At 34.8% G+C, this 15,627-nt stretch overlaps 1 protein-coding gene across 1 annotated transcript in view; it reads left to right on the forward strand.

The window, feature by feature from the left end:
• Nucleotides 1-15,627, forward strand: part of LOC150094688 (cell adhesion molecule Dscam1-like) — a 374,142-nt gene that overhangs the window by 249,538 nt on the left and 108,977 nt on the right. Inside the window, exon 14 of the mRNA XM_090411632.1 lies at nt 14,159-14,290. Within this exon, the coding sequence (XP_090267758.1) occupies nt 14,159-14,290 (132 nt within the window). The remainder of the gene's footprint in view (nt 1-14,158; nt 14,291-15,627) is intronic.

The raw sequence follows: 15,627 nt of genomic DNA on the forward strand, positions 1-15,627 counted from the left end.
AACTTTTTTTTGTGCGTTCACTTGAAGTCTCCATTCGGAAAACCATTTTTCCAAAGTGGTGATGCTATCTTGCAGTCGTTTGGCAACCGGGCAAGGACGAAGAGATCTTTTAGTGTAGCTAAACCTTCTACATATAAAGCTAAAATGGTAATCACGGGATTTTAAGGGATACCTACCATGTAAATAAAGAATAAAGGATGAGCCAATAGGGAGCCTTCTGAAACTCAGCTGTAATTTTGCACTGGATGGATTTGATACTGTCAATTTTAACCTGCAGAGGATATGACTTATAAGACGTCACAAATATTTAAAATTATTATATGACGGATAATTGTAGGAGAGAAAATATTACTTTTTTTGTTCATGTAAACCAGTGTTTCTCAAACTTCAGATATTCGCGTATCCCTTCTTAAATTTTCATTACTACCAAGTATCCCTTATCAAATAATAAATAAATATATTTCATTGTAAATGTCTATTTTATTTCAATTTATATGTTCATGTAAACAAAAAATATGATTTATTTTAAATAGAACAAAATTTGGAATAGGTTCCTCTTTATTTTCCAGTCCATGAAAATCCACATTTCAATTAATTCATATCATACTTACGAAGATTTTTCATCTTCTTCCTAGTTGGTTCTCTAGAGATGTCAGACGACACACCCTTATCAATTTCATTTGATTCAGATGCAACATGAACGTTTCCTTGTTGCTTACAGCTACTTGTATTTACTATATTGCTCTCTTTGGGTGGTTTTATGAATCCAATCTTTAATCAATGATCCATACGTAAGAATTTGAAAGCTACAAAAATTACATTATTTACTCGAATATAATATGCACTTTTGTTTCCCAAAATTAAAACTAAAAAATCGTGGTGCGGGATATATGAGGGAATTTCGGAAACTAAAGGTTTCAGAAAAAATACTGCAAATGGTGTGACTTACCAAGAAGCTCCTACTGGCTATCGCTACTTTTGGCATCGAGAACAGTTTGTTTGTGTGCATAGTCAAAGTGATCTACCCAAATAGCGTCATCTTCTTTCCCATTATTTCAAGCAAAAATTACCAGTAATTTACAAGACTTGAGATACGTAGAGCAGAGAAGAACTGCATATGATTGGTGCGGTATTAACAAAAGATCGCGCGAACCAAAGACAAATTAGCATTTCAACAGTTGAGTTGAAATGCTGATTCTCTTCAATCGAATTCCATAATATCTGAAAACACATTCACTATATATTTCTTAGTTTTAACACGTTCACGACTGGATGATGTCAAGCAAAACCATATGTTCCACCAGCAACATATGGTTTTGCTTGAGTCTATACAGCAGTTGTTGTTGGAGGTAAGATGTGATTCATTAGTTAGTGCTGCTTTTATCCCAGTTGTCTCTAATTGCATATGATATAATGATTCCACACGTTAATGATGTATAGCCGAAAATTTCCACGTATCCCCTGAAGACCTCTCGCGTATCCCCCCCCGGGGGTACGCGTACCACACTTTGAGAAACACTGATGTAAACCGTAAAAACAATGCATATTAAATGCACAAAATTGTTTTTATATTTTCTTTCTATCGTTTAACTTAATGTATAATATGATACTACCTATTTATATATAATAACCTTTTTTGTATAACTTGGCTTAAACATTTTTTCCAACTGCATGAGAATAAAACAGAATTAAGGAGAGGAAAATGATCGCGAAAATTTACATAAGCATTTTTATAATAACACTGCATTTTTATAGTTATATCAATTTGAAATCATTGTCAATAATTAAAAACAAAATCAAACAACACATTTATAAAAACAATTGTAATAAAGATTCACATTCAATGTACAAAACACATTAGAGATACGTACTTTAGAGCGTGTTGGTCCTCCTCTAAATAACAGCCTGTGCTCTTCGAGGCACAGACTCCACTAGATTCAGGAGGCAATTTCAGCCATGCCTGTTGCAGTATTGCCCACGACGGCTTAGACGTCACTCCCCGATACATGGATCTGATGTCCCGCTCTACGACATCCCATAGAGAGAGAGAGGTGATCGAATTTAAATCGGTGACCTAGGGGGAAACTGGATGGTTCCAAACTCAGATGAATGTTCCTCGAGCCATGCCTGGGTGGTTGTGGCCTAGTGGGGAGGCGCATTGTCCTGCTGAAACAGACCATCGGCTACAGAATGCGCGAAGGCCATGAGAGTGAGTAGGTTGCCAGCCAAAACATTCTAGTAGCTCTAAACTTTTAAGGACCTCTCCAGACACTAAGGGACCCAATGTGTCACAGGATACGGCTCCCCAAACCATCACAATGCCGACCTCACACGACTGGGCCAGGGCCTCATGCTGTCAATGCCACACCCGCACCCTCCCATCAGCTCAGTACAACTGAAAATGGAATTCATCAGACCACACGACTCTAGTTCACAGTACAGAGGTCCAGTTTTGATGGTCAAGACACCAGGCGAAGCGCAATGCCCGATGACGAGCTGTCAACAGTGGTACACGATTATGGCTTTAGCTACCGTAGCTTAAGGAATGCAGTGTAACGCCGTATCGTTCGTTCGCTGACTCTGCTTAGACCTCCGACATTGAAACTGGATTTGGTTTGTGCCGTCGTTGCCCTGAAAATGATCTGTATGAGCCTGAACAGTCTATGTGGACCCTGTCATGATTGGCCTGCGGTCAGCCACCACTTGCTCGTTGGGCGTTGGTACTTTCTTTGATACTATACACGTGGTAGATTCTTGATATGGCTGCCTTCGAGAACTCTAAGGTTCTTACCACTTGGGAGATAGAAAGAACCATCTATCTTGCGCCGATAATACGTCCACGATCAAAGTCGCTAAGATCACCACATTTACCAAATTCGTCGATTGCGATATACTGTTGGGAAGCCCAATGTCTGCCTATTTACCGTCTGCGTTCGGTTTGGGTATATTTCATTTTGTGCAGTGTCAACTTCCTATTCCCCTATCTTTAATATTTGTCCACTGAGTGTGCATTTATAGTGCGCATAATACACATGAATAAATATCTATCATATGACACCACCACAGAATGCGAGATTACGTTCATTTGGGGAGGGGGGGGTTAATATCCCTTAGGAGCGATTAAAATCATCGCCAACCAAGGATAAGTTTTATAGCATTCAGTATACCAAGAGTTAGGTTTCCCAGTTAGGCTCTATGGTTCAGTTAACTTTTTTTGCTGACCAAAAATAGATATTCTGTACTTCCTAAACTCTCCTGAGTTAATTTATCATGAAAAGAAGAAAAAAGAATTCACTCTAGGATTAGGAAGGTTATACTTCCGTTGCATGAAATCCACACCAAGGATGGTACTGAATGGTGGTTGATTGCTTTTTGATCAGTGATTTAATATTACGGACGGTAAAAATCTGAATTTTCGGAGTTTGTGAGATTGCCTCTTAGGCTAACTACTAGCATAAGTAGCTTGTATTGTTCGCATAAAATATCTCGCTTTGCAAGCTTATCTTTAAAAGCTGTTTGTGGTAGAAAGAGAATGATCCAAATACAAAAATAAAATGCACGTTCGCTAACTGAGATTCCGGGGGGGGGGGAAGAGTACTGTACTGTAACTAATTATGAATTTAACCATACTTTTTTTTTTTTTTAATCTTGGAGTAAAGGATGGTTATGAAAGTGTACCAAAAACTTAGAGCTGTTACAATTTTTCCACTATTTTTAGACAGGAATGGATAAGAAAACTGACTTATATAACCAAAGACTTATATAAACGATTTGTTATTCTCTTACTTAGACATAATTAGGTCGATTATTGACTCATTTCTCACCATCTTTTCACACTGAATGGAAACAAGTTCCTTCTCACTCTCACCCACGTACTATAGTTTACTTAATCTCTTGTATAAGGATTAAACAGACGATTTTGCTTTTCAAAACAGCAACGTCAACAAAGTGATAGTGACGTATAACTTGGATGTATTATGACTATCAGGAAAAAATCGATCGCACTTATTGGTCTATTAATATATTTATTTCGAATACCAATCCTTAGTTGGAATTTTCACATCGGCGTTTATTCGTTCTTTGGTCTATTGATATATGAGAATAAAGCCAAAGATTCAAAAGAAAGAAAGAAAGAAAGAAAGACAGAGAGATGCTTCGATTTATTTAGGAGTGTGTTCATAATTTCACTCTACTGTAACAGTTCTTATTGAACACATCCAAAGTAGTCCCAATCAGAAAGAGCAAGTTCCCACCATGTTCACAATAAGGAATCTATTCGGGAAACAATATTTCGCATCATTCTTGATATCGGCTGTTGTCTGGAGAATTACTCGAGTATATCGCCAACCATGACAGTAGACATAGCATACTCAATCTAATCATTTCAGTAAAACTATAAAGCACCTGAAAATGTTGAAGTATTGACTCACGCACTGAAATAGAATAGAATATACGAATAAGCATGTATATATATATATATATATATATCGATATATTTCAAGAAGAAACAGACAAATGGTCCATTTCTATTTTGTGTCTTTTCTACAGATGTTTCCACGGATGTTACTTCACCGAACTTATCCATCATTCTCCGCTTTCCATTGAGCCTGCTGTTAAACACGAGAAGCCGCTTTTTTTTAATGTCTGACCTTTACACGAAAGGTCGCATGATCTATATGACATCATACCGTGCTGCATGCACAAGAAAGAAGATAAGTAGTAGGAATCGGTTGACAGCTGAAGGGTGTCTTTAGGGAAGACGGCATGATGTAGAATGTTCCAAAGTATAGAGATAGATGGATTGAAAGAGGAGTTTGAAATTGGACTGGATAAACGTGTTGACTAGTATCTGCTCTCATCCTTACAGACTGGAAGAAATTAGTGCAATCACAGAGGCCATTTAAGCAAATTATTGTTCACGAAAGGACCTGCAGAACAAGCATAAGACAGAAATTGGTTTCATAAAGGAGGGGTGAAACTGGATCTGTAAAGGACTGTCAGTTAATCGAACTTCCCTTATTTACAACAGAATCAAACAATTTTAGAGAAGGTTTGAGTGCCTCGCAGAAAAGTACTTTTCTGCAAGGCACTGCTGTTTTTGTCGGATGCCATTGAACTGAAATGTGTTTTTGCTAGTAAAGGGGATGGGGATGTATGTCAGCCTACGAAAGGATATGTGATCACGTTTGGTTATTATCAAAACTTAGCGGAATTAAGGTGAGGTCTTCCTTGCGAAAAATTAGACACAAATGTGTGCTTGGTAGCATTCACGAGATCATCTTCAACCTAATGAAAAAAAAAAACGAAAAGATACCTGTTTAAGTCATTGAGTATGTGTAAGATCCGGAAGCTTCAAATGACTGTACACTACAAGTTTTGTGAAATCAAGAAGTAAAATGTAGAGTGCTGTCATCAGCAACGCTATGGATAGAATATGAGGTTATCGATAGAGGATAGAAGGAAGACCAACATCCCTTTACAGGCCATCGATAAATCCAACGAACCTGCTTTCCACTTCCATTCACTCTGCCATTAAGTATGTGGATTATTCTTTCTAACGAAATGTTCCCAAACCATACAACTTCCAGCTTTTCAAGAAAAACATCAATAGGTTCCATTCTCCCTTAACTCTTGCCTATCCACGGCACCAGTCTGATGTAGGCTTTTCAGACTCGTGTCAGTGTGAGGATAATGAGAAATGTACAGTTCTTGACAAACCCGGCATATATAAAAACCCAAACAGATATACACCGGAATTATTTGCACCTTTACACTCTGTCAATGACATGTAGAGAACTAACAGACTTCCAACAGATGTTATCAAAAGACACTGTGAGAATGGCCTATCGGTTTCTACATTTATAAACGATGACATCTCTCAAAATCAACTGCAAGCAACGTTGATTGCTTACAGTTGATTAAGTAAGTAAGCAATCAACGGGAATATGAGTGCCACCTCATCTAAGAAAACTTAGATAACACCAAAACGATATCTGATGAATGTTTGAATGTTGAAACACTCACTTGGAATTCAGAGAATCTATCAACACTCAGGTTAGCAGTATTACACGGCATAAATAGTTGCATCAGCGGCATCATTTCGGTTTATACGGAATACATACATAAGCTAAACCTGAATCATGACTATGAACGAACATCATCTTTAGAGAACGAAAAATGTTATACAAGCCTGTCCAAGAAGTGCACGTGAACGTATTGTCTTCTTGAAAATCAATTTGTACCATTCTTCTTGAACAAAGAATTGTCCATAATAACTGACTGGTGTTATCACAAACTGTGGAAAATTCCTTCGTAATTGAGATGTATGCAATTCAGGTTTCTTTAAAATAAGTTTGTACATTGTCCCATGTATATGGATACGATCTACAGCGAAAAGACATGACAAACAAAAAATAAAAAAAATAAAACTAAAATAAAAATTCTTTGAGAGAGGAATGAACAAGAAAACAAATATTTGCTTCGACAGTAACTTGAAATTATATTCCATTCAATAGAATGATTTTTTTTTCGTATCATTCAATGTTCAATATCCGATAAAAGAAACTTTCACAGTTGCAAACTGTCTTTAAAAAATATCGCCGTTGATAGCAGAATATCTAGAAATAACACATAAATATTCCTACAAATTCTCAGCATTTTTGCAACAAACATGTTAGAATTTCAGGGTTTTTTTTCCTACATTTTTCTGTGATGTTTTCATAACCTACTTTCTCCTTGCAAAAAGTTTAGATTTTTTTATTCCCTTCCTTCAGGTGTTTAGGAAATGTTTTATTTCTTGTACACTTTACACAGAGGGTTGACTGTTACATGAATACCACCACAGCACAGTAAGTTGGGAAAAAAAAGAGCATTTTCAAGCATTCGTCATGTAAGCAAGTACAGATACTAAACCACACACGTATAAAAGACTACCGTCTTTTGTGCACTCATCTTTGTTTGCCCAGTTCAAAGCACTATCTTCAATAACCACTGTTATGAAACATGCTTAGAAGCAAGCAATCACTGTATTCATGTCTTTATAAACCCCCTCCAAACTTTTCATTGACTTTTGTTCAAAGGCTGATACAACATGAAAGCTATCACATTCGCTACTAGTTTGTGAGTGTTATATCGCAGAAGGAAACGAAAGAGAGAGAGAGAGAGAGAGAGAGAGAGAGAGAGTAATAATGTTTAAAAAGGAATGAGGTACAACCATCAAAACCCCTAAAGCTATGAACGACTGAGGTTGTACACGAAAAGCGTGGTCTCTTCCGTTTTCCTTTTATGTGGCATTAGTTGAGATACCATTTCGGTATTCCTCTCTTTCTTTTTTTTTTCTTCGCTATTCTTTAGCTACCCGTTTTCTTCTATCGTTCATTTCACGTTTCTGTTTCCCAAATAACACTTAATTCAAACCACCTTACCAATAGCCACGTACGTTCATTCTTCCTTGGGAGAAATGCATTTTTTTCCCCTTCTACATCAGAACCCTTTATCCACTCTGGCTCTGAAAACACATCGTTGCGATTCCAGACATAATTGAAACGATAGCATATTTCATTTGCATTCAAATCTCGAAGGAAATTTTGTGGCTGCGAGTGATATTTGTTATGGCAAAAATACGTTATGGATTAAGTAGGAAGTATAGAGAACGAAAGCCGTTCTTGGATTTTTTTTTTCTCCTCCCTCCCATTTAACTGCAATGGCTTTCATCTGCCACATGCAGAAATTGCTCATTGAAAACGATTTCAAGAACAAAACTTGATGTATTAGGTCATTATGTTCAATACAGTAGTGGAGCGCACCGATTGTAAGTGAAGCTTGGAAACGTAAAAGACCGTTTCTTGCCAGACAACTAAAGAGATCGTTAGAAATTGCGCTTTCTTATCCTCAAAAATGCACGTGCGTATATTGCACGCAGTGCTGGTTTTGCATATGAGAACATCCAGTCGCTATATAAAGGCTGGCCGTTTGTGTACAATTTATTCTAAGTAGGCCATAAATCTGACAAATAACCTTCATCAGTAAGGCCGGCTAAAGTAGAGGGACCGTATAATTGCACTTTAAAATATGAGAGGTGGTCGTTATTTTGCGATATGGAACAGAAAAACGGAAAACTCTTTAGAATTATTTCCAATACAACTTCAGAGTTTTTCAACATTATATTTCTTTGTGTACGATGATGCTCATTTGTCATTTGGTTGCTATGTACGCAACTTCCGGTTTGGGTAAAATGTTAGTAAGACTTCCGCTAACAAGAATGGCTATTATACATTCAAAAAGGATTAACAAGAAGATGGTGAAATGAGTTGTTCGTTCTATCTCAACTTTAAAAAATCGGAATATCTAAGGAATAAAAAAAATCACTTTCAGCTCATAAGAGAAACAAAAGATAGTAATAGGCTTACTTATTTGCATTGAATTTGTTTTGGGGAACGGAAAAACGTCCGTTTTTTTTCTATGAAAACAAAAAGAAATTAAAAATTTTACTATGGAAAATAAAAAACACAATTAGATGTGTTTAGCCAGTTGTGGTTATACTTAACACCAGCTGCTTACATTCGAAACATAGACGTTAACCCGAGTTTCAGCGCCCCAAACCAGTTTATAGTTTAAAAATGTATATAATCATAGATATTACTCTACCAGCAATCGACTGACACACTACCCACACTGCCACCTAGTGGACATGGCAGAGTCGACCATTGGCAAGTATCGCGTTTTCAAAAAACTATTTTCTAATGTAAAAAAGAATATAATTTGAAACAATATTCATAAAATCTAACTTTTTACGATTGGAACTCTTCCCTATCTTTCCAGGCTGTTTATTACACAGGGATTAAAACGAGTTATGATCTGATACGAGGATGCTAAAAATATTCGTTTGTTTAAATTTCCACACTTATTCCTCCATACACGTTCATTCTAGCCTTATTTAAATTACAGCAAGGGTATCAAGCTCTATAAGAGAAAGTCCCATCAATCATTCTAAATCAGTACTTTATTTTCGCTGCTATTTGATTAACAAATTTTACCGCTCACCTATGCCATTTAATATGCCGATACGAGCAACGCTATTTCCATTAGCAAACTCTTATATTACTAAAAATGACTTACTGCAAGGTATATAGAACAATTACTCTCATAAACGCTAATAGACGAATCAAAATGGAATAGCCTTGGCATTTTATGCGTCAAATTAGACCTTAAACATTCCTGGAATGCTTTAGTTGTAGTATATATTGAACTTGATCATTAGGGTCAAGCTATTGCTTCCAGGTTCAGAAGCAATTCTGAGAGTTAACCCATCATCTTTATATATTCTTTGTTGTTGAATCACATCCTTGTTGAATGGTAAAAGTTCCATAGTTATCTGTCTTGATAATGATGTCCTATATTCAAGTTTGCGAATAGCATATATATCACACGCGTATATAAGAATTCTGTCACTTGAACAGCTGTCGTTCTGATTTCCTTGTTCCACTGCGTGTGCACGCGCGCGCGCACACACACGCACACACACGGTATTAAAATATACCAAGTATTTCAAACGAATAAACATCACTAACAGTAAATAATGATTATCTCATAGAATACAACCAAATTAAAATTTTTCAAAATTAAATATTCTGAATAGTAGCATCAATGAAATAATTGTCGAAGTTGAATAATATGAATGATATTTATATGTATTAATAAAAACATTTACTCCAATTTTAAAATATTTATAATAATAATATATAATTACCTTTAATAATATATATTATTAATAATATTTCATTACTTTAATAGTTTATTAAGTTAATAACACTTAATTTAATGAAGAATAATATTTAAATTTGTTCTAAATAATAACACTTACTTTAATATAAATTTTATCAAATTAAATTAAGTAAAACTAACAATGTTTTAATAATATTTATTAATGTAAATAATAGTAAAGAGCTTTATATAAGAATATTATTATTATTTTAGCAAAAATGACTGATTTGTATTAATATATAGTAGACACCAAATATTTAAATACATGCAGCTATTATACATGATTTGTAAGAAAGTAATTATTGCCGATCGGATCAGGAGATGCGGTGATTGATTCATTCAATCCAATACCTTTGGAGGGTAATGGATGGCAATGCTGTAGCCAATGAAGTTCTAACTGAGGCTCGGCTATTGCTGTTACCCTCCTGCCATGATCAGAGCTTTAAAATAGCTCAATAACACCTTATCCATACACTGTCCTCTACAGATAACGGGGAAGATGAAAAGCATTCTTGCTTCGCCCCTTTAAGCCAGTCCTTATAAGGACTATAAGGAATTATTGCCGATCAAAATCAATCGACTGTGAGATTATTGCCGAGAGGATTGATTCACTCAACCCAATACCCTTGGAGGGTAATGGATGGCAATGCTGTAGCCAATGAAGTTCTAACTGAGGCTTGGCTATTGCTGTTACGCTTCTGCCATGATCAGAGCTTTAATAGCTGAATAAAACCTTATTCCTACACTGTCCTCTACAGATAACGGGGAAGATGAAAATTCCTACACTGTCCTCTACAGATAACGGGGAAGATGAAAAGCATTCTTGCTTCGCCCCTTTAAGCCAGTCCTTATAAGGACTAATTATTGCCGAGATTGTTTTCCAAAAATATATCGCATCCATATCTATATCCCCAAAATTGTTCAAAAATACCTATATCAATAATAATAATAATAATAATAATAATAATAATAATAATATACCTATATCAATGATAATATTAATGATATACCTATTTTTTTTAATATAAATATATTTTTAATTGATTGCTAAAATATTTATACATACAATAACCATCTTGTGGGACATTGCATCTTATAATTTTACAGAGTTCAGCAATACCTACATTGGATTTCAATTAAAAATTTTAATAATACTTTGTTGCCTTTATATTATGTATTTACAACACATGTTCTTCTAATATTAACAATGAAGATTATACAGGATTTTTTGTATACTTTTTTATTTTTATTTTTTATTTTTTATTTATTTTATTTTTTTTTAAGTTTGAGAAAGAGTGATTATACAAACAAATTTCTGCATTTGTTTATAAGGATTACTTGTAGATGAGTGAGGCAAGTTAATCCCACCTACTTCGAAGCTTGGGTTAGCTTTCATGAAGAGAGTGGGATTTAGCCTTCACTATTTGTGTTGTTGCTACTGTTTATGTATGGGATGTAGGCATTGGATGCTGGTGATTTGTGATGTGTATATTAGTATTAATGGTTTCTTAACTTTGTTGGTATATTTTCCAGAGTTCGTTTTTTAATGTTCTGTAGTACGTGTTTTAACTTTCTTGGTAGGTTGTTGAGTTGCGTGGGTATCTGATGTGATCTCACAAAAGAACCGTATGAGTTGTTAAAGGGTGTGGGGATGTAGACAGTTGTTGTAGGTCGTGTTATACGTGTCTCTGTTGTTTCGATAGATGATGTTGAAGTAATTCCTTGTTAATGTCATGTAGTGTTTCAGGTTTTTAATGCTCAGAATTATGTGCATCGCCATGTGCTTGTCGGATACTGGTTGTTGCGTGTAAGGTGTCCAGATCACTGTTGACACGATTTTCCTATGTAGTGTTTCTAATTTTGTTAGGTGGCTGTTTGATGTATTTGCATAGACTGTTATTCCGTATCTGAGTAGGGATCCGCAGATACCGTGATATACGCGTTTTTTTATGTGGGGTGGAATAATGTCTTTAACTTGGAAGAGTTTTGCTGCAATGATCCGGAGTTTGGTGTGTAGGTATTCTATATGTTTTGTCCATTTAAGGTGGGAATCTATATAGAGACCGAGATATTTTGCGTGTGTTACAGGTTTGATTTCGAAACATTGGCAGGTATTTTTGTTGTTAATGCAGCGGTATGTGTGACAATGTATCGATAGTGATACGGGACGTATGATTCTTGGGTTGTGTATTATCAACATCTGTGTTTTGGTGCCGTTGATTAGAACGTTTTGGTGGAAGTATGTTGTGATTTCGTTTAGGTCTTGTTGTGTTTTGCAGAGCTGTGTTAATGTCTGTGTGGATTGCTAGTAGTGCGGTGTCATCTGCGTATTGAAATATTTGACTTCTTATGGATATGTTATGAACATCGTTAATGTATATGTTGAATAGAGTGGGTGATCATATGGTACCTTGAGGTACACCGTGTTTTACTTGTATACTCCGACTGTGACATGTACCTATTTTTGTTACTTGTGTTCTGTTTGAGAGGTAGTTCTTGAACCATGTATGCAGTGTTCCTCTTATACCTATTGAATATAATAATAATAATAATAATAATAATAATAATAATAATAATAATAATAATAATAATAATAATACATTAATTCTGATACATCGATATTAATATTAATAATACATTATATTAGTATTTATTCTGAGATTTTCTTAGTTATATTAACAGATAAATTTTTTCTTAATTGTATTAATAAATGAAAAAAGAGATAGACAAATACATAAAGATTTTCTTTGTTTTTTTTCAGGCTGTTTTAGTAGTATATATTAAAATCACTATATTAATATAATCAACAATTATTACGAAAACTTTGACTACTATTATCCCACTTTTAAAAGACTGTCAACTTTTTCAACTTAGAAACCTTGTCTCTTTTAATTCCGTTGCCAAAAAAGGCTTCACGTATGGCGAACTGCGCAGGGACCAAATTTTTATAAATGAAAAGGACAGTTGCCTTTATCCAGATTGCTAGTTAGTCATTTATTTCAAGGAGATAAATTACAGAATAAACAGACAACAATAAGCACTCTGCTCTCATCTTTAAGCTTAGGTTATTAGGAATCGTTAGAACTTTTCTTCACAAAAAAGGTTGAAGCAGTAGCATCTAATACGTGTTAATAGCAATCAGATAAATGCCTAGATAGATGTTCACTGCCAGAAACGTGAATTAACTGAACTTCAGTAAGAATTTCCGAAACTTTGGCCATCTAGTTAATACCAAGTTCGATTAACTGAGTAGCATAATGATTCATAGCAGCTGAATGGTATCAAGCAAGGCATGTTTTCCATCGATCTAACTGCTACTCTAATCTAAACTTCTGTCCTAATAATTCCTTTGTCTAAAGTCTTAAGGCAAACGCTGCATTAAGATTGATGGACTGCTTATATCACCCAACTCGTCCCCCCCCAACTTCCTTTTTAAATTCTGTTGAAGTAAATAAATTATTCACGCTTATTATAAATGACTTCTACACGGCCATTCATCACTGCAACTCACTCGAACAATGCTAGAGAGAGACAGGAATTCACACGTGAACTTGCTTAATTACAGTATTATTCTCTCTCAGGGGTTTGGAATTCTCACCAGAGAGTTTTAGCCGCTAAATCTTTAATTTACCTGCATGGGAAAAAATTAATGAAATCTTCTTTTAGGCTCCTTTATTGTCAGAAAGAAAGTTTCATTAGAATCAACATTCAAATTCGTTAAGAGAAATTTATAAGTAGCTGCTGCGTATAGTCTTTTTTTATTATTTAATCCAAAACCATATTGGGCAAACGGAACAACAATCGAATTAGCAGACGTAATTATTTGCTTCCGGGTATTCTCTCATTTTATTCACTTCCGGTAATTTTGTTACGTTTGTGACAGGTATTGTTAGAAATATCCACATTTCAACAATACACAATAATATGTTCATGATAACAGAGAAGATAGAAGTATTGTAAACTGTTAATTGTATTTTGGTGTTAATACGGAGGTAATTACTTCCTCCTCTTAACAGAAATAGCATCTGTTAGAAACAGAAATCAAGATATCCGTTTTTGACGGATCAAAGAAGCAAAATCCAGATAATTACATATTTCGAACATTGCTTTAACGTTACCTTATTTTCTCCAGGATTCACTGGGAAAAGTTTCGCCTTCTACGTTGCCCTATGATCCAAGAGATTGGCATAATTAATCAAGGAAGATTTATAACACATTCTTTGACGATGTGTTTCCGTACATGCAGTGATATAATGAACTTTTTGGACGTTATTACTGCTATGGATAGAAAGTAAATGGGAAAAATAACTGTTAGATAAATGAATTTAAATAGCTAGTTGACAAATAACACCATTACGAAGATTCATTTTCCAATTCTTATTCTTATGTTATTTAGAACCTCCTGAGCCACCACAAGATATAAGGCCAATCGAAATCACCAGTTCTTCAGTCAGTCTTACATGGGCATCCGGGTACCCAGGAAACAGCCCTATTACGTCCTACGTGATCAGCTATAGATCTGACAAAGGTAAGATGCATTCAATGTTTTTTTTATTTCTTGCACGTGAGATATCTACTCCGCGATGGTCTCAAAGCAATAACGTAGCCATAATGATTCAGTATAAAGTTCTGACTAAAATATAGTCTGCTAAAATGCAAATATTTTTCTAAAACGTCTATTCGCATAAATAACATCTGGTGGATGCGAAATTGGAGAGTAATGGATGACGTATTTTTCATGTACGAATTTGGCACATAGCCTTGATTAGGTATATTATATCATCGGCGTTAACCACTAATACTAACAAAACCACACAGAAATTAGAGCCATCTATTGTCTCTGTATATTGAAAACTATTGGGATCCTTTGGTGTTGACATAAGAGTTACACCAGCAGCGAACCGACGATTGTCCCTCTAGAGAAATCATTGACACGGTGTGTCATCGATTTCCTTATGAAACGGCTGTATTTGCTTCTGCTTCGTAGATCAAAAGCATCACGAGAAAAACAGGTCTCAGTTCTTCCTACACTTATCTGAAACTCTATATTCCATTCTATAAAAAATCCTGTATGTCAATAAAGTAAACGTAATTATACTTTTAATTCCATTCTTAAATCATTTATGCTTTTTTATTCTACTATTATTCTATATTATAAATCTATATATTATTCTATATATTCTACTATTATTCTATATTATTATTCTATACTTTATATACTTATTTATATATTTATATACTTTATTCTTTATTCTTATATACTTTATTTTATATTTTATTCTATACTATATATTATTATTCTATATTATATATCATTCTATATATTATACTATTATTCTACCTTTTTATTCTAATAATACGAATGTGTGTTGGTGTTGCGTCAACGCAATCATATGCAGTAAACGTTGATATCTTCTCGTTATTCTTATTTACCTTAATTACTGTGTGCATGTATAATCCATATGTGCATCCCTCTATCCGTCTATCCATCTATCTCTTTCTTTCATATCTACTTCTACCTTTCTATGATCTATCGTCTGTCATTATTATTTTGATGTCTTTTATCATTCCAGGTTCTTTTCTCTATTTCGCTCATTATCCTATTATCCATCTCGCTTTGTCTTTCTGTGTCGTTTATTGTGCTAACCTCTCTCTCTCTTTCATAAAAAGTTTACACATCGTGTTGATTCCCTTAACCTTATTTAGTAATTTTCGAGTCATTGTTTACGACATAAAAGCCTCGATGTAGTCTTAGAAAAAATCTCGAGTTAAGCGAGTTTGGATGCTATTTACTGCAGATTACAGAGCGCACATTTAACCATAGAACATCCCATCGATGCTATTAGAAGAGAAAAACATAATGCC

This window comes from Typopeltis vanoorti, chromosome 21 (assembly GCF_054136105.1).
Source record: "Typopeltis vanoorti isolate ZY-2024b chromosome 21, IOZ_Tvanoo_1.0, whole genome shotgun sequence".
Classification (NCBI taxonomy): domain Eukaryota; kingdom Metazoa; phylum Arthropoda; class Arachnida; order Uropygi; family Thelyphonidae; genus Typopeltis; species Typopeltis vanoorti.